At 49.3% G+C, this 23,732-nt stretch overlaps 1 protein-coding gene across 1 annotated transcript; it reads left to right on the top strand.

The window, feature by feature from the left end:
* Positions 1-17,931: 17,931 nt before the first annotated feature.
* On the top strand, positions 17,932-22,614 carry LOC146788874 (uncharacterized). Its single transcript, XM_085630022.1, is given in 2 exon segments — positions 17,932-20,335; positions 22,580-22,614. Coding segments are annotated over 2 exon segments (2,439 nt in total).
* The last annotated feature ends 1,118 nt before the right edge of the window (positions 22,615-23,732 follow it).

The raw sequence follows: 23,732 nt of genomic DNA on the forward strand, positions 1-23,732 counted from the left end.
AGTAGCTGACAAGGTCAGGGCCAGCATCAAGGAAGAAGTTTCCAAGATGTTGGCGTTAGGGGTAATTGAGCCCTCTAGCAGTCCCTGGGCTAGTCCAGTGGTCCTCGTTCCCAAGAAATCTGCTACACCCGGTGGCCCATCGGAACTTCGGTTTTGCGTGGACTACCGTGGGCCCAATGCGGTCACCAAGACTGACGCACACCCCATCCCCAGAGCTGATGAGCTCGTGGATCGGTTGGGAGCTGCCAGGTACCTCAGTACCTTCGATTTGACTTCGGGGTACTGGCAGATTGCCTTAACTGAAGGGGCAAAGGAGAGGTCGGCATTTTCCACACCAGAGGGGCACTTCCAGTTTCGTGTCATGCCCTTTGGATTGAAAAATGCCCCTGCCACCTTCCAGAGACTGGTCAACCGGGTACTGACCGGGCTGGAGCAATTCAGCGCCGCGTACCTGGATGACATTGCTGTGTTCAGCTCCACTTGGGAAGAACACTTGCAACACCTCTGTGAAGTGTTGAGGGCGCTGCAAAAGGCAGGCCTCACTATCAAGGCCAGTAAGTGCCAGATAGGGCAGGGATCAGTGGTGTATTTGGGACACCAGGTGGGGAGCGGCCCGGTGGCGCCCCTACAGGCGAAGATTGATACCATTCTGGCTTGGGAGCCCCCCAAGACGCAGACCGAGGTGAGAGCCTTTCTAGGACTCACCGGGTATTACCGACGGTTCATCAAGGGATACGGCACCATTGTTGCCCCCTTGACAGAACTAACCTCTAGGAATCAGCCCAGGAAAGTGAATTGGACCGAGGCCTGTCAAACTGCTTTTGATGCCCTAAAAACTGCAATGTGCACAGCGCCAGTACTGAAGGCACCTGACTTTTCGAGTGAGTTCGTTGTGCAAACAGACACTTCAGAGCAAGGTGTGGGAGCAGTACTCTCACAGATGGACGACGAGGGCGCGGACCAACCCGTAGCTTTCATTAGTAGGAGGCTACTTCCCAGGGAACAGAGGTGGAGCGCTATTGAAAGGGAAGCATTTGCTGTGGTCTGGGCACTGAAGAAGCTGAGGCCCTACCTGTTTGGGACTCACTTCCGTGTTCAGACCGACCACAGGCCCCTCAGATGGTTAATGCAGATGAGGGGTGAGAATCCAAAACTGTTGAGGTGGTCCATCTCCCTACAGGCAATGGACTTTACGGTGGAACACCGTCCCGGTACAGAGCACGCCAATGCTGATGGTCTGTCCAGGTTTTTCCGCCTTAGTGATGAGAACTCCCAAGAGGGTGGGTAGTTCTCCCCACTTTCAGCTGGAGGGGACACGTGTTAGACCTGACATCCTTGGCGTGGGTTTTTCCCCTATCTTTTGCCTCTGCTACCTGGATTTTTGATGCTGTGATGGATTTCGTTTTTGCTGGTTTAGATGCTTTGGACACTCTGCCACTGCTAACCAGTGCCAGAGTGTAAGTGCTCCCTGTGTAAAATATCATATTGATTGGATATACCTGATTGGCATATCTGTATCACCCTGAAGTCCCTAGTAAAGTGCACTGTGTGTGCCAGGGCTGGTGATGACAGATGCTACTAGTGGGTCTGCAGCGCTGATTGCGCCACCCACCTGTGTAGCCCTAAAATGGTGTCTCAGGCCTGACACCGCAGGCCTGCCTGCAGTCCCCGGACTGCCATGTCCTCCTGGCCAGTGTCCACACTGACCGGGCCTAACCCTTCCCTTTTAATACACGTCAGTCATCCCTATGGAAGGCCCAAGGTACCCCCCTGGGCAGGGTGCAGTGTATGTAAAAGGTAGAGCATGTACTAGTGCAGGTAACATGTTCTGGTAGTGAACAACGGCCATTTTGTGTGTTCACTGCTGCAAGGTTATCTTGCTCCATAGGCTAACATGGGGGAGGCTGGTGCCAATGGCTATCCGCCTATCTTCTCATAGGAACAAGAAAAGACATGAGTGTTTGATATCCCTGAGCTCAGCATTTAATAACACATCTTTTAGGAGAGGTTGTTTTTAAATCCTGAGCTGGAGAATAGTACTTTTTAGAGAGTAGCTGCTCTCTTGTCTGACCCTTCTGTGTGCCTGGGCATGCTTGTGGATTGACTGTCTGGCTTGAGAGTGACAGGGGCTGGGGATCCCCCAGGAGGTTGGCTGAGTCAGCCCTCTGCTGAATGGCGACATTTGCAAGTAGAGTGGAGGGAGGAGATAGCACCTGGGAGTGAATAGGGCTGTGCCTGCCTGCCACACTACTGGCGCCACCTCCTGCTGGGCGGCTGACGACTCTGCCCCTCACTCTGAAAAGAAAGCAGAAGCCAGGAAAACAAAGTGCTCCAGCAACACCCAGAACTGGATCAGACCGGGCTCAGGACCCACTTGCACAAAGACTTTTAGGGGTATAAGTACAAGACCCCTGACAACAGATTTTTAGATTCTACAATCAAGAGGAACCTCTGCTGAAAGACGGACTGCTGAAGGACTAAAGGAAGATTGCCTTGCTGTGTGCTTTAAGGGCTGACCTGTTCTGCTGTGCAACTAAAGCTGAGGAGGAGAAGGGGCCTTGCTGTGTGCTGTGACCCTGCCTGCTTGACCTGACAAGACTTTGCTGTGTGCTGTGTCTTCAACTCTGAATCTCCAAGGGCCTGAGAAGAGCTGGCCTCCTGTTTGGCAACCCAGGGATATAAAGGTTGCCGAGACTTCAAGACTCTGCTGTGTCCCGTGAAGTGCGCTGTCTGCTCTCTGCTTTGCTTGAGAGAGCGGCGCTGTTTAGTGCCTGAAACCGGCTGCTTCACTGAGAAGATCGACGTGCTTATCAGCACCTGTACTACGGCGCTTTGAAATATCCTGCCCGTAATTCACCGCCACGGCCCGGGGGCCCGAGATCGTCCAGGAGCTGTGCCTCTCCGTTCCCCAGACTACGAAGAACGAAGCGAGGAGGTCGGGACCTGATTGGTTGACGGCGGAGGCCTGGCCGGAGGAACTGCGCTACGATTGGCGGAGGCCTGGTGACGTCTGACGTCATCCCTGGGGGCTCGTCGAGGGAGCCGCGACCTGATTGGCCGCCGTCCGTGAGCTACGGGAACTCTGTCCCGAGGAAGGGCTCCGACGCGCTGAGTTCTTGCGCCCCGACCCGCAGCCTGGTGAGTCCGTGCAGGGAGAGAGAGCGTCAGTAACTGGTGTGACAGCACGCTTAACCCCCGAACGTCCCGCATAGCTTGTGGGGTCCGGAGACCAACGCCCGGGGTGCATTTGCCTGGAGGAGCAACCGGAGAGGAGCGCTTCAATTATAAGCGCAGGGGCATAGCTAAAACAGTGGTATCCGTCCTGAGAGTCTAAAGCCATATTCTTTTCGACACCTAACGCCCACTATAGACTAGAGACTAATTATTTTGCGTACCTAGCGATCCAAGAAAGCTAAAAGAGAAACAGAAGATTAATGTGCAATGCTATGATAATAGATCTTTACTGCTGAAACTAGATAAAGCTATATTTTTGATATACTTACCTGTGTGGTCTACGTTTGTGGTGTACTAGGGGGGTCATTGTAGTTGTTAAGTGCGAATACCTTACACATTGCCTTGGGGATAAGCCTGTCTGCTCGAGCCAAGCTACCTAGAGGGTGAGCAGGGGTTATCGACCGTGTGTGTCCCTGTACCCTGACTAGAAGCAAGGGTCCCTATTTGGTCTAAGGTGCTTACCTCTGCCAACTAGAGACCCCCAGATCTAACAGCGGCATACTAGACAAATATAGGTAACAGTAAATTAAAAGGTAAAACTAACTATAGTCCGTCTCACAACATATATACACCACAACAATCTAAAAGCAGTGGGCTAAACAAGATGGTCCAATCTCGATTGATTTGAGCCCACAATAAGTCACACAATGTCTCACAGTAACTACTTGCCGCATAGAACGTTTCCTCGAGGCTTAGGGGGGTGGCCCAACCCGACCCCTTCCGGCCCCCTAACGGCCACACAACGGCCCGCCCTTTGCCCGGGCTTAGCCCGCGCGCTGTCCCGCGACGCGGGAGGAAGACAGTTTTAAATAGCGCCGCAAGGCGCGTAGGCGTCGTTTCTTGGTGCAGCCCCCTGAGCGCTGGGCAGTCTGGGCAATGGAGTCCCTCCGCACTGCGGCCGCGAGGGATTGTCGATGCGGCGGCGGGAGGGTCAGCCAAGGAGATCTGGAGCACCCTGCTCAGCAGGTACACGGCACGGGTAAGCTTCTGTGCGGTTCGTTAGGTCCCCCCACTCCACCGGAGGAAGACAGTTTTAAATAGCGCCGCCAGGCGCGTAGGCGTCGTTTCTTGGTGCAGCCCCCTGAGCGCTGGCCAGTCTGGGCAATGGAGTCCCTCCGCACTGCGGCCGCGAGGGATTGTCGATGCGGCGGCGGGAGGGACACCCAAGGAGATCTGGAGCACCCTGCTCAGCAGGTACACGGCACGGGTAAGCTTCTGTGCGGTTCGTTAGGTCCCCCCACTCCACCGGAGGATGACAGTTTTAAATAGCGCCGCCAGGCGCGTAGGCGTCGTTTCTTGGTGCAGCCCCCTGAGCGCTGGGCAGTCTGGGCAATGGAGTCCCTCCGCACTGCGGCCGCGAAGGATTGTCGATGCGGCGGCGGGAGGGACACCCAAGGAGATCTGGAGCACCCTGCTCAGCAGGTACACGGCAGGGGTAAGCTTCTGTACGGTTCGTTAGGTCCCCACTCACCCTCTACCACTCTCTACTACTCTCTCTCTACTACTCACTCTATACGATTCACTCTCTACTACTCACTCTCTACTACTCACTCTCTACTACTCGTGCTCTACTAATCACTCTCTACTACTCTCTACTACTCACTCTCCACTACTCACTCTCTACTACACGCTCTCTTCTGCTCTCTACTACTCACTCTCTACTACTCACGCTCTACTACTCTCTACTACTCTCTCTACCACTCACTCTCTACTACTCTACTACTCACTCTCTACTACTCTCTCTCTACTACTCACTCTTCTACTCTCTACTACTCACTCTCTACTAATCTCTCTCTACTACTCTCTCTCTACTACTCACTCACTACTACTCACTCTCTACTACTCTTTTACTCTCTACTGCTCTCTCTACTACTCACTTTCTACTACTCACTCTCTACTACTCTACTACTCTCTACTACTCTCTCTACTACTCACTCTCTACTACTCTCTACTACTCACTTTATTACTCTCTACTTCTCTCTACCACTCACTCTCTACTACTCTACTACTCACTCTCTACTACTCTCTCTCTACTACTCACTCTCTACTACTCTCTCTACTACTCACTCTCTCCTACTCTCTCTCTCCTACTCTCTACTACTCACTCTACTACTCTCTACTACTCACTCTCTACTACTCTCTCTCTACTACTCACTCTCTACTATTCACTCTACTATTCACTCTCTAGTACTCACTCTCTACTACTCGCTCTCTACTACTCTCTACTACTCACTCTCTACTACTCTCTACTACTCACTCTCTACTACTCACTCTCTACTACTCGCTCTCTTCTACTCTTTACTACTCACTCGCTACTACTCATGGTCTACTACTCTACTAATCTCTACTACTTTTTCTACTACTCACTCTCTACTACTCTACTATTCTCTACTAGTCTCTCTACTACTCAATCTCTACTACTCTCTACTACTCACTCTACTACTCTCTACTTCTCTCTACCACTCACTCTCTACTACTCTACTACTCACTCTCTACTACTCTCTCTCTACTACTCACTCTCTACTGCTCACTCTATTACTCTCTACTACTCACTCTCTACTACTCGCTCTCTACTACTCACTCTCTACTACTCGCTCTCTACTACTCTCTACTACTCTCTCTACTTCTCACTCTCTACTACTTTCTCTAATACTCAATCTCTACTACTCTCTACTACTCACTCTCTACTACACACTCTCTTCTACTTGCTCTCTACTACTCGCTCTCTACTAGTCTCTACTACTCACTCTACTACTCACTCTCTACTACTCTCTACTACTCACTCTACTACTCACTCTCTACTACTCTCTTCTACTCACTCTCTACTACTCCACTACTCTCTTCTACTCACTCTGTACTACTCACTCTCTACTACTCTACTACTCTCTACTAATCACTCTCTACTACTCACTATCTACTACTCACTCTACTACTCTCTACTACTCACTCTCAACTACTCTCTCTACTTCTCACTCTCTACAACTCTACTACTCACTCTACTACTCTCTACTACTCACTCTCTACTACTCTCTCTCTACTACTATCTACTACTCACTCTCTAATACTCTACTACTCACTCTCTACTACTCACTCTCTACTGCTCTCTACTACTCTCTCTCTACTACTCACTCTTTACTACTCTCTACTACTCTCTCTGCTACTCACTCTCTACTACTCACTCTCTACTACTCACTCTCTGCTACTCTCTACTAATCACTCTCTGCTACTCACTCTCTATTAATCACTCTACTGCTCACTCTCTACTACTCTCTACTACTCACTCTCTACTACTCACTCTCTACTACTCACTCTACTACTCTCTACTACTCACTCTCTGCTACTCTCTCTACTACTCTCTACTACTCACTCTCTACTCTCTACCTCTCTCTCCACTACTCTCTACCTCTCTACACCTCTATCTCTCTACACCTCTACCTCTCTACCTCTACCTCTCTACCTCTACACCTCTACCTCTACACCTCTACCTCTCTTCCTCTCTGTACCTCTCTCTACACGCACACATATGCACATATATATTATCTACTGGCGGTCGCCAGTAGATAGTTATAGTTAGGACCCTGTTTCCATAGGAAATCCGCAACATTCTATTTGGAACAACTTTTGCGCCGATTGATGAATCCTCACGAAATTTTCAAAATAGGTGGGGCGCTCCGCTCTGCTCCTACCCTGAAAGTCTCGGGGGGATTCGTCAAACGGGGGCTCAGAAAAAAGGGGGGTCCCAAAACGCGTTTTTCCCATGCAATTTTCCATAGGGACCTTTAGTCCAAGGTACAGCCCAAACGGCTGAACAGAATTACTTGAAATTTGGCAGAGAGGTAGTCCTCAGGTCAGGGATGTGCCTTTTGCAGGTCTGGTGTTAATCTGTTCATCTGAGAACTAGATATATCCTTTCCAGGAACTTTTTCTTTTTGTGGACATCTGCTAGTAGTTTTTTTTTTCTTAAATACGGGAAACGTAGTGGTGCCTGACTCTTAGTTACGGTATGTACTACAAACACATTATCCAATTTCAATGCTAGAAGGCTCCCCGTGGGCAGATTAGCATCACATGGTGCCTCAGAGGTGAGCTTGAAGCCAGCATTGCGCACAGAAGGACATGGAGATGTCCAGTTCCTCAAAAGTTCACATTTCAAACATGTAAAAGAAAGTGCAGTAAAAATGACAGAAAATGTGAATTTTACATTGATCTGGAGTGAGAAATGAGTTGTTTGTCGCTGCAAAGGTTTCTCCTTCCAAATGAGAAGGGTATGCAACAGCGAAGACTTTCTAAATACGGGGCTTCTCGTTTTTAAAACAAGACTTAAGGATACTGGTTTAAACTTACATTATTTTCAGATACTTTTTGTTTTTACTCAAGCATGTACACAGCACAAAGGAGTGGCCATGTGTAATGCAGAAAAAAATGTCCAGCAGAAATGAAGAGCCTTTTATTACCACCTGCTAACAGGCCTAATGCAGTCTCGCTCCCCCCACTGCTTCCCTGGTTGGAGTGAAATGATGAATTAACTAACATTTTTATACTAGGATCACATTATTAATCCTCGTTCATTCAAATATGAATTCATGAAAATAGATTTAGAGCAATCAGCCTCATAGGGCATGAAAAGTTATTCGATATTTAAAATGTCCCTTAGTTTTTGGCTCCGCGCAGTCAATATTGGATGCGCCTTGGGCTTCTTGGCGTTGCTGTGATCACTTCATTAGTGACAGCACTAGCACTTATTGTCTTTTTTTGCTAAGCACTTCCACCTAGAAATGTGTATTACCCCTAAAGTCAACTAATAGCTGCGAGAACTGGTTGTCTCCAGCAGTCTGCTGTGTTAGCAACACATTGTTTAGTTTTGCTGCGCAGTCGTTTAAACTTGAAGTTTATAGCAATCCCATCTTGTGCATATTGAATGAATTTGTCAAGTTGTTCCAGCATTGGCTCGCTCATAGATTCACATGCTTGAGTCAACACCACTGGGAAACCCCTGTTTAAAAGTGTAAACCTTGTTAAGGTGGCATAGGTCCAGGAACAATGTTTGATATCATATTCACCTCATTTAAAAATACCTTAACTTCAGCCAGTGAGGTGAAAGCTCTTCACACATTTCTCCAATAGGCAACTGAAGCTCAGATTATCAATGAACAAGAGTCGATCTCATGTGAATCTATGAAAGATGCCAACACTGGAGAACTGAAGTTACAGGTAAGTAGCTCGTTTCTTCTCCAGGTCTGGATCTTTCACACAATTCATCCCATTGGAGACCACTATTCTTTCCTGTTGTAGAAACACACTCACAAAGTAGAAAAGTACAAGTGTCCAACAAGAACAAGAACCCCAGTTTTCGGGACTGGTGGGACGACCTTGGAATCAACCCCTTCTTTCTTGCAGTGAGGACCTCTGGACCTTTGGAACTGACAGACAGCAGATTTTGGACCAAATGCATCAAAGGGTTTTGCCCATTCTGTGTCTATGGGAAAATGTGTTCATGCATATGGCCCTTTAACGCTGACAGACACCTTGCCAACGTGCACCCCAAGCAGGCACTGACAGATTCCCTCTGCTCAGTGCTTAGTTTGTAAACAATTAGGTGCCAAGGCGCCTCTCAGGATGCTATGGCAGCCTGCACCACCCATTGCCCCTGACAGTGCTGCCAGTAACACCTACTAAACAATTCCTAACCATCCCATTCCTAGAAGTCTGACAATTCAGACTATTCCAGGCCACCCAAAACTATAAGAAGGGTGCAGAATAGTCTGAAATTTGTTTTTTTTAATGTTTATTTAATTATCAAATACTGTGGCTGTGCTCATCTCAAAATTAGACTGACAGCGCCACCATTTGGTGGACTGATATTAGTGCCGGTGCTGAGAATTATGTGCCTGTGCTGAGCACTGGAAAGCTCCAGCTCAAATTAGGCGCTAAGGGTGTTTCAAAAAGCTAAATGTACATCATGAATAGAATAATATAACACAATATAACAGAAACAGAACTACCACTTATTAACAGGTGGAATTTATTACCCATCCCATTGATATGACCTTTATCTACTATTGAAGGATAAAGTGCTAATTCAACCCCCAAACCCACAGACAGCATATAGATTTGCAGAAGGAGCTCAGTCTGTGGGTAGGTACCCTCCTGTCAGACTCTACAGTGGACAGTTGTCAACAATGGCGCTCTGCTAAGACATTCCAGTGAAAGGCAATATAGAGAGCGGCCCCTGTGAATGGCTCTTCACTACAGAAGAAATCAGAAACGCAAGCTCATAGCGGGTTGAAGCGAGGTGGGAAACAATACAGTCTAAGATGATGGGAAGATTTGGGAGAGTTGAACTTTGAATTCCCTAAAGGAAAGAGCTTGACTGCGGTGCAAAGGGAGGGTGGCCCCAGTGGTCCATATCCAGAGAAAGCCTTTAGGCGTGGTCTGCCTTACTGAGAGCTATCTGCATGATCTGCTGATAGTATCATGATTGGCGCTACATCAGAGATCCATGCAGAAGTACCAGACAGTCCCCAACTTTACCCAGGCTCGCTCTTTGCTTCTTGGGTAGAAAAGGTGATACAGCTGCCCAGCCTCACTGCAGGTACATTCTTAAGTAGCGAGAACAGAGGGGCACATCTGGTTTCCGTTAGTACAGCAACACAGTCGATTTATTTATTTATTATTTTATAGTGCGCCAACTTCACCCAACCGTGTTTCAGAGAGCTGTATCTTTGGAGGGTGTGAAAACACCAGTGGCCTGTTCTGCTATTCTCCTGTCCCTCTGTACTCATTTACTGCTCATGCCTTCACCCCTTCCCCTGGAAAGCTGATCCTTGCACTAACCGTCCTTCTGTGAATGTAGGGGGTTCTAATGATACACCCTCCCCCACCACCAAGCACTCTTCTTTCACGGCCTCTCTCGCTAGTAGTCACTGGGAAACATCATTTACAATGCTGTCATTATATCGCGCTGCTGTTACAACGCGGTCGTTACAACAACCTCGTTGTTAGTACGCGATGCATTTACATCGCAAGTAATTACAACAACTTGCACTAGGGGGCGCTGAGGTATTGAAATTAATTCCAACACCTTCCCCATTGTTGCGCAAACTGGAATAGGAATAGGAATTAATACTATTCCTAAGTCCAGCACGCCCCCTAGTGCAAGTCGTTGTAATGACTTGCAATGTAAATGCATCGCGTACTAACAACGCGGTCGTTGTTGTAAAAGCACGTGATGTAATACATCGCTATGTAATGAGCCATATTCGTAGTCACCTGCACCTGAGGCCTCGCTGCCCGGCTGCCGCCGCGTGACCACGCCCCCTCCTTCGAGCGGCGTGGTCCGTGCTCGCCGCTTCTCACCCTGGTGTCATCGCTGTTAGAATTGTTGTAAATTGTTTATTTTTGACTTCTGTATTGCCTGTTTTGCTGTTTGCTGTTTGCTGTCCGTGTAGCTGCCCTCCGTCTTCCCTCCCCGCTCCCCGCTTCCCGCCACCGCCGCTAACCCCGCCCCTTTTTTCCTTCTGTACCCTCCCCGCTCCCGCCTCCCAGCTGCTCCGCCCCCCCGCGCACTTGGCCATATATGGCGACCGTGCGACGCAGGTGAGTGTGACCTAGTTCTAGGACACCCCCGCGCCGCACGGCCACCAGCTGCTGCATGTGCCTCCCTGCCTAACTGCCTCGCTGCCCGGCTGCCGCCACGTGACCACGCCCCCTCCTTCGAGCGGCGTGGTCCGTGCTCGCCGCTTCTCACCCTGGTGTCATCGTTGTTAGAATTGTTGTAAATTGTTTATTTTTGACTTCTGTATTGCCTGTATTGCCTGTTTTGCTGTTTGCTGTCCGTGTAGCTGCCCTCCGTCTTCCCTCCCCGCTCCCCGCTTCCCGCCACCGCCGCTAACCCCGCCCCTTTTTTCCTTCTGTACCCTCCCCGCTCCCGCCTCCCAGCTGCTCCGCCCCCCCGCGCACTTGGCCATATATGGCGACCGTGCGACGCAGGTGAGTGTGACCTAGTTCTAGGACACCCCCGCGCCGCACGGCCACCAGCTGCTGCGTGTGCCTCCCTGCCTAACTGCCTCGCTGCCCGGCTGCAGCCGCGTGACCACGCCCCCTCCTTCGAGCGGCGTGGTCCGTGCTCGCCGCTTCTCACCCTGGTGTCATCGTTGTTAGAATTGTTGTAAATTGTTTATTTTTGACTTCTGTATTGCCTGTATTGCCTGTTTTGCTGTTTGCTGTTTGCTGTCCGTGTAGCTGCCCTCCGTCTTCCCTCCCCGCTCCCCGCTTCCCGCCACCGCCGCTAACCCCGCCCCTTTTTTTCCTTCTGTACCCTCCCCGCTCCCGCCTCCCAGCTGCTCCGCCCCCCCGCGCACTTCGCCATATATGGCGACCGTGCGAACGCGCAGCGGTCACGCGCAGCGGGCGCGCCGATTGTGCGCCGAAGGCGCGCCAAAGGTAAGCCCGTCTGCGCCCGTCCGCGACCGGACCGCGCCCAGCGCCAGGACCCCTGGCCCACGAGGACCCCGGCCGACCCGCCTGATGTACACCGCCGCCACCCTCATCGCACTCAACACCGGCCGATTCCCAGGATGCTACCGAGCCACCCCACGTCGCTCCCACGGACCCTTCAGCTGTCACGCCTGCAAGTTCACCTGCATCCGGACCTGCCCGCCACCAGCACCTGGCAAGCCGAACACCAGCAGCAACCACCTCAAGTGCATCCTCCTCAACACCCGCTCCGTCTACAGACACGCCATCGAACTCTGGAACCTCCTAGACACCACAGCCCCGGACGTTGCCTTCCTCACGGAGACCTGGATGAACGCCTCTTCAGCGCCCGACATCGCCATCGCCATCCCTGAGGGCTACAAGATCACCCGGAGGGACCGCACCGCCAACCAGATGGGAGGAGGCATCGCCATCATCCACAGGAACACCATCCGTATCACGACCAGCACCGACAACTCCCTAACCACCGCCGAACACCTGCACTTCCAGATCCACACCGACCCGAAGACCACCCTCAGAGGCACCCTGATCTACCGACCCCCGGGACCACGCACCCAATTCAGCGAGGACATCGCCGACTTCGTCAGCCCGCATGCCCTCCCCTCCGCTGACTACATCCTCCTGGGGGACCTCAACTTCCACCTGGAGAACAACAACGACCGCAACACCAGCACCCTGCTCGACAACCTCGCCAACCTTGGACTCAAGCAGCTGGTGTCCACCCCCACCCACCTCGCCGGACACACACTCGACTCCGTCTTCTCATCCAGCACAGACATCGCCTTCAGCCACGCCACAGAACTTCACTGGACGGACCACAGCTGTGTCCACTTCACCTTCAAAAGAACGACGATCCACCACCACCAGCAACAGGTTGCCCGTAGAAGCTGGAACAAGATCACAGCCAACCAGCTCGCCGCCTCCCTGAGCCAGCACCCTCCTGCCAGCTCAGCGAACCCCAGCCAGGCCGCCGAAAACCTCACAAAGTGGATCAGCAACTGCGCAGACGAACTCGCCCCTCTGAGGACCCCACCCAGCAGACCCGGCAGCAAGAAGGCCCCATGGTTCACCGACGAACTCAAGAGCTCCAAGAAGAACTGCCGAGCCCTCGAGAAAGACTGGAGAAGGGAACCAACACCGGACAACATGACCACCCTCAAGCTCGCCACCCGGAAGCACCACCAACTGATCCGCGCCACCAAGAAAACTGCATTCAAGGACCGGCTGGACAACAACGCACACAACTGCAAAGAACTCTTCAACGTCGTGAAAGAGCTCTCCAACCCCAGCGCAGGAAACAACGACATCACCCCATCGCAAGACCTCTGCAACTCCCTCGCCTCCTACTTCCACAACAAGATCGCAGACATACACAACAGCTTCAGCATTCATCCGACGCACGCCACGACCACAGCAACGCCGCCCACCACCACCCTCCGCGCCTATACTCCGATCAGCACCGAAGACACCGTCCGCATGATGAATTCCGTCCACTCCGGATCTCCGACCGACCCCTGCCCTCACCACGTCTTCAACAAGGCAGACGCTGTCATCGCACCCCACCTGCGGGACATTATCAACACCTCCTTCGACACCGCCACCTTCCCTGAGACCTGGAAGCACGCCGAACTCAGCGCTCTACTCAAGAAACCCACAGCAGATCCCACCGAACTCAAGAATTACCGCCCCATCTCGCTCCTCCCGTTTCCAGCCAAAGTCATCGAGAAGACCGTCAACAAGCAGCTGGCCGCCTTCCTCGAGACAAATGGATCCCTCGACCCCTCACAGTCTGGCTTCCGAGCCAACCACAGCACCGAGACCGCCCTCATCGCTGCCACCGACGATATCAGAGCCCTGATGGACAACGGAGACACAGCGGCCCTCATCCTCCTAGACCTCTCCGCGGCATTCGACACGGTCTGCCACCGCACCCTAGTACAGCGCCTCAGCAACGTCGGAATCCAGGAGAAGGCACTGGAATGGATCATCTCCTTCCTCGACGGAAGGACACAGAGAGTCCGCCTACCACCGTACAAGTCAGAGGCCACCAAAGTCATCTGCGGCGTCCCTCAAGGATCCTCGCTGAGCCCCACCCTCTTCAACGTCTACATGAACCCCCTCGCGGCCATCGCACGCCAACACAACCTCAACATAATCTCCTACGCCGACGACACCCAGCTGATCCTCTCCCTGACCAACGACCCCGCCGCCGCCAGAGCCAATCTGCACGAAGGGATGAAAGATGTAGCCGAGTGGATGACGACCAGCCGCCTGAAACTGAACTCATCCTGGGCCCCTCGCCCTCCGCCTGGGACGACTCCTGGTGGCCCCCCGCCCTGGGCACCGCACCCAAACCGACAGACCACGCACGCAACCTGGGCTTCATCCTGGACTCCTCCCTCTCCATGACCAGGCAAGTCAACGCCGTCTCCTCGGCGTGCTTCAACATCCTACGCATGCTACGGAAGATCTTCTGGTGGATCCCCACCGAGACCAGGAAGACCGTCACCCAGGCCCTCGTCACCAGCCGACTGGACTACGGCAATGCCCTCTACGCCGGTACCACCGCCAAGCTCCAGAAGAGACTCCAGCGGATCCAGAACGCCTCAGCCAGACTCATCCTCGACATCCCACGAAACAGCCACATCTCCGGACACCTGAGAGACCTGCATTGGCTCCCCGTCAACAAAAGAATCACCTTCCGTCTCCTCACCCACGCACACAAAGCCCTTCACGACCAAGGCCCGAGCTACCTCAACAACCGAATCAACTTCTACGCTCCCAAACGCCACCTCCGATCAGCCAGCCACGCCCTCGCCGCCGTCCCCCACATCCAAAGAGCGACAACAGGAGGAAGGTCCTTCTCCTACCTGGCCGCCCAAGACCTGGAACTCCCTCCCGACCGACCTGCGCCTGACCCAAGACCACCTCTCCTTCAGGAAGAAGCTGAAGACCTGGCTGTTCGAGCAGTGACGGCACCCCCCCCCCCCAAGCGCCTTGAGACCCTACGGGTGAGTAGTGCGCTCTATAAATGCCTTGATTGATTGATTGATTGATTGATTGATTGATTGATTGATTGAGGCAAGCACCTCTCTGGAATTGTGAGTGCCTTTCACAACCTCCCACTTCTAACAGTGCGCAGGCACGGAAACAACCTGCAAATTGGAAAGCCAGTACATGGAATCTAATATAGTTCGGTCTTTGTGTGTGTATTCCATGCAACCTGGACATTGTTTGTCTGGCCTGCCATGGCACGGTACAGATTTTCTGGTTCCTTTTCTGTCAGGGGGTTGAGGCAGTGGTGTAGCAAGGGGGAGGTGGGCGCTCCACTCTGGGCGGCATGAGTTTTAGGGGCAGCGGCGTCCTCCCGCTCTTACCTGCCGTCTTGGGGCGGCAATCTCCAGCGCCCCCAGCTTTACAATGCGGCCATCGTGGGGTGGCTGTCTGCGTAATCTCATCAGCAAGCACCCTCCCCTGCTCTTCAACGCATCTGCAGGCGGCAAACACATGGACTGCCACAGGTGGCCAAAGGGCTAGCTACGCCACTGGGTTGGGGGGCAGATGTGGGCAAATGTTTCAGTACAGGTTACAAATTTCTGACCCTTTTTGGGAAAAGATACAATCTTTGCAAAGCATTTGCAAGCATTTTCATTTGATCATCAACAATATTTATCATTTGGCCTTCCTCCCCTACTGAATCTTTTCTTTCTTTTGCTTTTTAGTAACGCCCTTCTGTTTTTTAGTTATGATTCCATTATATGAACGTTGTGATTAATGCATTATTAGCGCACCTTAATGCGCTTGTTAATGGACCTTGCTGTGAAAAAAGCTAGTCTGGGTGCTCCAGGACTCAAATGTATGTGACCTGCTTTATGAAGGCAGATCTCAGCCGTAGGAACATTAGTTCGCTGAGCTACCTCACTAAGATTTGACCCCTGACTCGCAGTTCACACATAAATCGCCGCACTAGTTGCATTAGCCCAGTGATCTATCACACGTGGATGCAAACATGTGACCTGTGGGTTACTACCTCTTCTCTACAGCAGAAACTTTAAATCAATACATTAATATAGTCACGAATCTCTTTCAGTAGAGGACGCTCCTTGGTCACTTTCACTCTCAATGTAGAGCCCGGCCTCTCTCTTCATCAGCTGCTGCAGGTAAAAGCAGTGGGGCGGTGGGGCCGGCGGGGGTATGCATTTCAAGAGACAACCACAAGGGAAAATTAAATAAATAAATCATTTTCTCTCGTGGTCGTCTCTCGAAATCCCCCCCAGCCGGCCCCACCGCTCTTAACTGCAGCGGCCGCGGCTGCTCTTCATCAGCATGGGGTGAGCATTTGCAGGCGGGGCACTGATGGACTTACATCCTTCTCTAAAAGCAGGGAAGTGCTAATTTTCTCAGAAATCTGAAGGCAGGGGAACTGATTTGGGACAGTTTCCATTTTCAGTTGCCTCTCTACCCTGTTCTGCAGACACAGCCCTTGTGCAGGGTGATGCTCCTCACAGCAGAGTAGTCTCCAGACTGGAGCTCACCCTTAACAGAGGCACATGGCTGTGTGAACTATCTGCCTCTGGCTCTGAGAAGCCTCAAATGCAGTGATCAGGAAAGAGATGACAGGGTGGGTTTACCTTCACCCCACCATCCACCAAGTGGCAGTGATACAGAGAGACTGGTCATGAGCCCCTCTCAGCAAAAGGACTACATTTAATTTCGATAGGAGCCTTGTCCTCACTTCACTGTTTAGGTCTCCTCCTCCTCCCGCCTGCATCTCTACACTTCCACTGTCCAAACCCAATATACTCCTAAAACCCTGCATGAAAAATTGACGTTGACTTATTTCTGCTTGATTCCTCTCCTTCCGGTTTTCAGAGTGACCCTCTTTTTTTACCTTGCATGCTGTGCATGTCTTTTATTTCTGAGTATTGTGGTACTGAAAATTCTGGACCCGTGTTATAAACATCGTCGTATCATGACGATTTTGGTATCAGCAGACCGCAAATGATTAGGATACTATGCATGAGCATTTACGCAATATTCGGGTGAAGAAATAACCCTGAAATCATAGTTTCCGCTCTGATCCTTTGAACGGCAGCCATTTTGTGGTTGCCCTCACATAGGCCAATGACTAGGCCATAATCGAGTCTGAAAGACACATACACCCTTGCTGACTCCTCTGTGACCTGGGCAAGTTGACTCCACCGCCTGAAGCCAAACCTGTTCGGCCAGTTCCTTTCCCAGTGGCCGAACGAGATTAGTATCAAGGAAGGCATATCATAAAACCTTTTCATCACACACAAACCATGCCTAATCTGACACACACCTGTCCCTGTTTCTTGCTTTATGACTTGCTTTACGAGGAGGAGGTGCCCGTTTTTATTGGGGGTTCGACGATATCTGATGAAAGTACTAAGCCTCGCCGGGTAATTGATTGAGGACTGGACAAACTGAAATATGGGCTTGTCATCATGACTCTGCTTTTTCTTTGTAGTGAAAATATGTGAATGGTCAACTGTAAAATAAGGAATGTTTGCCTAAAGCACAATATTTTGTATAAAAGAGAAGGCTGGCTTTGTACGGTTGAACAGTCTCCTGAGAATATACACCGTGTTGTACTTCTAGGATACCTGTTACTGGTTGCAGCCAATAAATACGATCTTTGACTTCACCAAGAAGACTCTGTGTTTCTGTAGTCTGAAACAGGAAGAACTCGAAGTCTTAGGGTGTGTTTCCTGGCACCGCTGGGTTCTGAAAAACCCAGTACTTCAGTTGGCACCCAATGTCGGGCGATTTCAGCGGTACCGGTCCAAGCCAGAGGTTCGTGAGGAGCTTCGTGTGAAAATTCTGGAGGAAGGCCGCCACTTCATCGACCCCTGTATGTCGACGTGGTCCGAAAGTCTTTGCTGCGAGGTTCCCCGCTTCCCGACGGCTACGAAGGACTGCTGCCCTGACTATCGCCCTGTTTTCGACCCTTGATGATTGGTAGAGCGAAATGATAGACGAGTCTTCTGGTGACGTCATCGATATCTCAGTTAAGTATAAGTGGAGCGTCTCCCAGTCCTTAGTTTGGTTCTTAGTTTGGTATCCCCTTGGGATCTTTGATTTGGAACTTGCAAGTACCAAAGCCGAGGGACTCGTGTATTCACGAGACTATCGTATTCGATAATCCTTTGAAGTTTGAACCTAGACTAGAGAGCGAAGATGCCTGGTTTTAGCAGACTTGGGAATTTGTTTTGTCTTGGTTGTAATAGGGATTCCCGATTAGAGGACTCGTGTCCGGTTCCTCCGATTGGAACTCCAACCTATGAACTATATGTGAAACATGGCGTAGGCCCTATCACATATAATGAAGTATGGATCCGATACACGAGGAAAGATGGTGCGTTAAAATGGCCCCAATATGGTAGTTTTGACACAGAGATTCTGGATAATCTGGAGGTTAAACTTTTTAAGAAGAAAGACCGGCCGGCGATATTTGACTCTTTCCGCCTATGGCGTAAGGAAGCCAAACAGAAGGAAATTAAATTAGCAAAGAGAAATAAGAGACAAAAGGGTATGTCGATAATGCAAGCTGCTATGCAGTTTAAAGATAATGAAGAAGAGCAGATGAGTGAGCAGTTGCGCAGGCAACGTAAAATGGTGATCGATAAATGTTATCCAGTTTTGCCATTTCTTCAGCAAGATGCAGCGAAAGAAATTGAGAAAGATCCTTTAATGTCACACTTGTTGAGTTCGCCACCCCCTTATGCACAAAGTGCTACAGCACCACCGCAACCTTTAGTTGTGCAACCCCCAAATATTGTGCCTCAGGTTCTTCCACAGCCGCCAGCTCCTCTTCAGTTGGCTCCTACTCCTATGTCGCAACCCCCTCAAGGGCCGCCGACTTCGCTACCTGCTCCACCTGTACTCCCTACGACTTTGCCTACTACACCGACTGCCTCTTCTGGTGTTCTTCCTGATACTGCCTCTGCGTCTGCATCTGCGTCTGCCTTGCCTCCCTCTGTTTTTCCTCCTGTTCTCTTGTCAACTTCTCCTTCTATCCGACAGAGAATGACTGATACTGTTGCTAGCATTATATTTCCTCTCTTCGGGTCAGCTGGTGTGACCCCTAATTCGGAACGTAAGCAGTCGCGTAGTCAACTTCCTGATTCTCGAGAGAGAGAAGCATTTGACCATATGGCGCGTAAATGGGTTACCTTCCCTTTTAAGTATGATGTAGAGTCTGTTATGGATGTCTTCCGTCAAGGGGAAGCACCGAAACAAAGATACGTTTTTGACAAAATGTGTGCTTTACTTTGTGAGGAATTAGAGGATAATGAGTTAGAGAAAAATCCGCCTGAGTTGTGCCGTGTACGGTTTGAGTTTTCAAAGGGCACGATTGTGGGTTCCGATGTTGAGAAAGCACTCACAACGTTGTTGTCCTTTAGGAATAAAGATCTTTCCCAGTCACTGTTTGAGCCTGACGCCTCTGTTAGGAAAAATGTGCGACAGTACCCAATGAGAGAAGTCCCTCCGGTATGGAAGGAAGCCGTTGCGGCTGATGTCGTTAATCACATCGCTGCTGCTCCAGCTCATTTTCAGCGTGTTTGGGTACATGTTCCTTGGAAGCGAGCTGAAGTTTTAGCACTTAAGCAGACTTTGCCTGATCCCCGTAAAAACCCTGCAGGATATTATAAGGAATTATCACAGACTGCAGACTCATGCATTATGAATTTAGCTGACATAGACATGTTGTTTGGGAATGTTGTTCCACAGCCTTTGTGGGGATTGATTCGCCATACAGATCATGCGCAAGAGTTAGGTGACTCATGGGCTAATATTAGTACTGCAAATGATAGACAAGTTGGTGGTGCTAAGCCTGAGCCTTTGGTAGCAGAACTTCCTGCTAGGATCATTACTTACATGAAGACTTTAATGCCTGCGATGCGTGTGAATTGGGATAAATTGTCTGCGTGTAAGCAGAAGAAAGATGAAACAGTGTCTGATTTCTTCACTAGGTTTGAAGAAACGTTTATCGACCACAGTGGTCAAGATATGAGTACAGAAGGTGGTCAACGGTTGTTCGTTGACAAGTTTGTGCACAATTTGCTTCCCGAGCTGTGTAAGAAATTGAAAGATTCAGAGAGTTCTTGGGCCGTTTCCTCTTCAGCACAAATATTGGCTACTGCACAGTATTACGAAAATAGGGATAAAGATGAGAAGGATAGAGCAGAATAGAAAACTAAAGAATTGAAGACGTAGATTCTTTTACAACAGGCGTATCCGCCACGTGGTGGTCAGAATAACTATCAGCAGCCTCAACAGTTTCAGAGAAACTCGCAAAGGTTCGAGTATTCTCAACCACGTGCTCCTGTGGGTCCCAATCAGTGTTCATATTGTAAAGTAGAGGGTCATTTCAAGTATAGTTGTCCTATTTTGTTACAGCGTGCGAATGGTGCTTCTGGCGCAAGAGGTCGAGGTGTTCAACAAACTCCTAGAGGTAGAGGACGTGGAAGTGTCCCCCAGAACGCGCGTCCCCTTCCGTCTCAGAATTCAATGAATAGTTTTGACCAGCAAAATCACGCGTCTGGTAGGACAGCTCAGTACTATGCTGATGACTACTATTGCATCCCAGTTTGCTCCCTCGGATGCTTACGAAGAGAGTCGTATACCAATTATTTTTTCCAATATGGCTACAACTCCTTTGGCCTTTGATTTATATGAGGTTCATAAGGTCTTGAAATCTATCCCTAGAGGAAGAGCACCAGGGTTAGATATGGTTCCAGCTGACCTGTTCATGCACGACAAAGATCTTGGGGCACCTTACATTCTTTCCTTAGCTAACTGCATATCGGATGGTTCACCCATACCTAATACTTGGAGGGGCGCCCAGATTATCCCGATTTTCAAAAAGGGAGATCGCTCCAATCCGGGTAACTACAGGCCTATAAGCCTGATCGACTGTATACAGAAGGTGGTAGCAAGGCTTGTCCTATTAAGGATACAGGGGTGGATAGAGGAGGAGGAAATTCTATCACCATTACAGGCAGGGTTTCGCAGCCACACAAGTACCATTGATCAGGTATTTAGGTTTTTATTGATCTACTGGCGGGTGGTTCAGTTGGGGAATGGCATGATATTTGCAGCCTTTGTTGATCTTAAATCAGCTTTTGATTTAGTTCCTCGAGCAAAAATGTGGTCTGTTTTTAAGATCAAGGAATGCCTATTGACATTTTACTTTTTTAAATTAAATTGCACGAGGAAGATTTTGCTCAAGTAAGATGGAACCAATCAGGCAGTGTCACAGATACATTTTCAATTGCCAGGGGAGTTCGCCAAGGGTGCGTTTTATCCCCGACCCTTTTTTTCTTATACATCTACAGAGTAATCAACTATTTCAAAGAAACACCAACTGATGCCCCAAAACTGGATGGCAAGCTGATCCCTCTGTTGATGTTTGCCGACGACACCTTATTAATTTCCAAGACACAGCAGGGCCTCCAAAAAGCGATAGATGTGTTTGAAATCTTCTGCAAAGACCATGGACTAATCGTAAACGTCACCAAGACGAAGTTCATGGTCCTGCATAAGACCAAACATGTCAGAGGGACCGCGCTGAGGAATGGAACAAAATTAGAACAGACTAGGGTCTTTTCATACTTGGGCATAACCCTTGCATCAAAGTTAGAATGGAAACCGCATGTAGATCAGGTGACAATAAAGCACGCACAGTTAACTGGTGCACTAATAAAAGAACTACATTTGTCCCATACCAAACCCTTGATTCCAGCGCTTAAAATATACGAAGCAAAGATAGGTTCAGCAAGTCTTTATGGGGCAGAACTCTGGGGATTTAGTAATCTCACCCAATTGACTAGGGCCGAAAACAAGTTTTTGCGATTGATTACTGGCCTCCCGACCTCAACTTCCCTAATCCCCCTGTATTATGACCTGGGGATCCAACGCCTTGAGGATATTGCAAGATATAGACCTGTGGCTTATTGAAGGAGGCTTTGGGTTACCCCTGAACTCTCCGAATACGCCCGGGCTTTCCTGGATGTCAGGGGGTCTGACAAGGGGAACAAGATTCTATGGATGAGGGAGGTCAGGTTACTGTATTCTGCAATGGGCCTAGCAAGCTTATGGGAGGAGCCTTTTGTACACACTTTTCCCCCCAGGAAAACCCTAAAAGACATGTACTGGCGGTTGGTCTCAGAAAGAAGATTTGGTTCAAGTATTGGTCCATCTCTAACTTCGGACTTTCTGGCACTTAAGGATAAACCCCTGTTCGAAAATTATTGGGACTGTATCACTGTCGTTGAGGACAGAAAGCGATCTCACCAATTCAGGGTGGGCACTCTTCCAATTAATACATTTGTTGCAAAATGGCGTAATGATATAAAACCTGATTGTCCCTTTTGCCCAGCTCATCGAGAAAATATCGCACATATTCTATTCATCTGTCCAGAGTACAAAACACCAAGACAGGTTTGGATTAAACCAATCTGTCTTTTATTTGGTTTTCCGACAGGGGTTGAGGCTTTGCGGTGTTTTAAGTCAAACACATCTCAAACTGTGATTATTGCTGTTTCAAAATTTCTCCATTGGTTCTGGATTATTCGTGCTTATAAATTACGCCTCGTCTGATTAATTGATATATTTTTAAACTTTTTATGTATTTTAAATGTATGAGATATTTATTTATTTATAATTCCAGCTGCCATGAATGACCTATTTGCAGTCTACGTTGAATCTATCGTCCCCCCTTTTGCCTTCTGTACCCCTCTATTTATTTTATAATTGTTTAGTACTATGTGTCTTTTATGATGATAAATCGAAATAAAGACTTGAAATTGAATTGACTACTATGCAGAAGATGAGAATATCGAAGGTAATGATTGCTAGGACAGCCATAGACAAAGAGAGGGAGTTGTTTCAGTTCCAGTAGATCAGAGTGGACCTTATGTTAAGGTGATTACATCAGGTGTGTCAGAGCCTTTTCTGTTGGATACTGGTGCTACAAAGAGTTCTATTATGCACTCAAAACTCCCTGGCGCACCTTTGTCTGGCGAGATGAATGTTTCAGTAGGTTTTTCTGGCGCCCCGGTTAGGAATCCGATTTCTAGTCCTATGTCCCTTTCTGTTGGACCTTGTGAATTGGAAGCACCCCTTATTCTGACGACAGGTTGTGGTGAAAACTTGTTAGGATTGGATCTGTTGAAAAGATTGTATGCAACATTATATTGTTCTCCTTCGGGAGTACAATTTACACTGGGTAGGGAAGTGATCTCTCCAATGTATTTGTCGAAGGATAAACTTCCGACTGAATTGTCGTTTCTTCCTGATATTCTTTGGGCTACTGGTCCTAATGATGTGGGCCTTTTGGAAATACCGCCATATGTTGTGACGTTGAAAGCCAATGTTAAATTGCCACGCATTCCCCAATACAAGATCTCTAGTGAATGTGAAAAGGCGTTGCTAGCGATCATTTATGATTTGATTGAAAAAGATGTAATTGAAGAAACAAGAGGCAACGTTTGTAATAGTCCTGTTCTGCCTGTCTTGAAACGTACTGACCCTTCTCAGCCACCTGTTTACAGGTTCGTGATTGATCTTAGAGAGGTCAATAAAATAGTTGTGCCACAGTTTCCAGTTGTTCCTGATATCACTGCCCTATTGACTATGATTCCAGCTTCCGCCACTTGGTTTTCGGTGATTGACTTAAAGAATGCTTTCTTCAGCATCCCAATTGCCGAGGAGAGCAGGGATATTTTTGGCTTCAGTTTAGGAGGCCGAAGCTTTCGCTTCAAACGCGCTCCTCAAGGCTACTGTGAAAGTCCATCAATATATAGTCAGGCCTTAAAAGCACAGCTTGATGCAATTGTTTTACCTGATGGCGCTACCCTTATTCAGTACGTCGACGATTTGCTAATCGCTGCAGATACTGAAAAGATTTGTAAAGAAGCAACCTTGTCGTTGTTGCGTCATTTGTCCGATTTAAATCACAAAGTGTCACTTTCAAA

This window comes from Triturus cristatus, chromosome 10 (assembly GCF_964204655.1).
Source record: "Triturus cristatus chromosome 10, aTriCri1.1, whole genome shotgun sequence".
Taxonomy (NCBI): Eukaryota; Metazoa; Chordata; class Amphibia; order Caudata; family Salamandridae; genus Triturus; species Triturus cristatus.